This window comes from Propithecus coquereli, unplaced genomic scaffold, assembly GCF_000956105.1.
Source record: "Propithecus coquereli isolate 6110/MARCELLA unplaced genomic scaffold, Pcoq_1.0 Scaffold196, whole genome shotgun sequence".
In the NCBI taxonomy this organism is placed as follows: domain Eukaryota; kingdom Metazoa; phylum Chordata; class Mammalia; order Primates; family Indriidae; genus Propithecus; species Propithecus coquereli.
In genome coordinates, this window is record NW_012144522.1 from 48159 (window position 1) to 48913 (window position 755).

At 49.5% G+C, this 755-nt stretch overlaps 1 protein-coding gene across 1 annotated transcript in view; it reads right to left on the bottom strand.

Annotated features, from left to right (window-relative positions):
- Positions 1-5: 5 nt before the first annotated feature.
- The window catches only part of LOC105809486 (killer cell immunoglobulin-like receptor 2DS2), a gene marked incomplete at its 3' end in the record, with an annotated part of 14329 nt that continues 13579 nt past the window's right edge, over positions 6-755 (bottom strand). Inside the window, exons 8-10 of the mRNA XM_012643308.1 lie at positions 660-754; positions 167-219; positions 6-55 (exon numbers count right to left, since the gene is read on the bottom strand). Of these exons, the coding sequence (XP_012498762.1) occupies positions 6-55; positions 167-219; positions 660-754 (198 nt within the window). The remainder of the gene's footprint in view (positions 56-166; positions 220-659; position 755) is intronic.

Consider the following 755-nt stretch of genomic DNA (forward strand, 5'->3'; position numbering starts at 1 on the left):
TCTGCTGGTTTAACTGAGCATATACTATCTCCTGGGTTTCTTTTGCTGCAGAGTCCTGAGAGGAGATGGGTGAGAAGAAGAGAGTTATATTTAATGATTGAAGAGAGAGTCCTTAGATATATGGAGAGGATGAAACTGTAGTTAGAGTTTGAGCCTGAGAACTCACCTTTCTCTCCATAATTTGGACTTTTGTGGGCTCTGTGTCCATGATGGCAGGGTCTGTGGGGTAAAAGAGGGAGCCAAGGCTCTTGAGGGGGCTCTTCCAGATCCTCACATCATAGAGGAGACACAAGACCAGAATGAGGGAAGGGTGTGCCTGGGGTTTCTCAGCCAGTCTCCGCCACTAAATTCAGAAAACTGCCCCATCAACAACTCTGGGTTGACCGTTACTGAGCCAGGGTCCCTCTAGTCCTGTGACCCCCATCCTACTGCCTCTCTTCTGGACCATCCCTTCTTGCACATCAGTGGCCTCCCCAGAGCTGGGGCAGAGGAAGAGGAGGGAAAGGGGTGGTTGATCGGTTAAGGGAAAGGGTAGGGGTCCTCCAGGAAGAACCTCAACAGAGCACAATCAACCCACAGCAAGTGAACACGCACCTTTGTGCCCCCAACAAACCCCCACTCTGCTTACGTGATACTGTCCTCTCCCGTTTCAGACTTACAATTTTTGATAGAACACCAGTAACCAATAAGAACAGAGAGCAAAATGCCAATGGAGATGATGACTCCTGAGAGTCCAATGAGAATGTCCGGTTTGG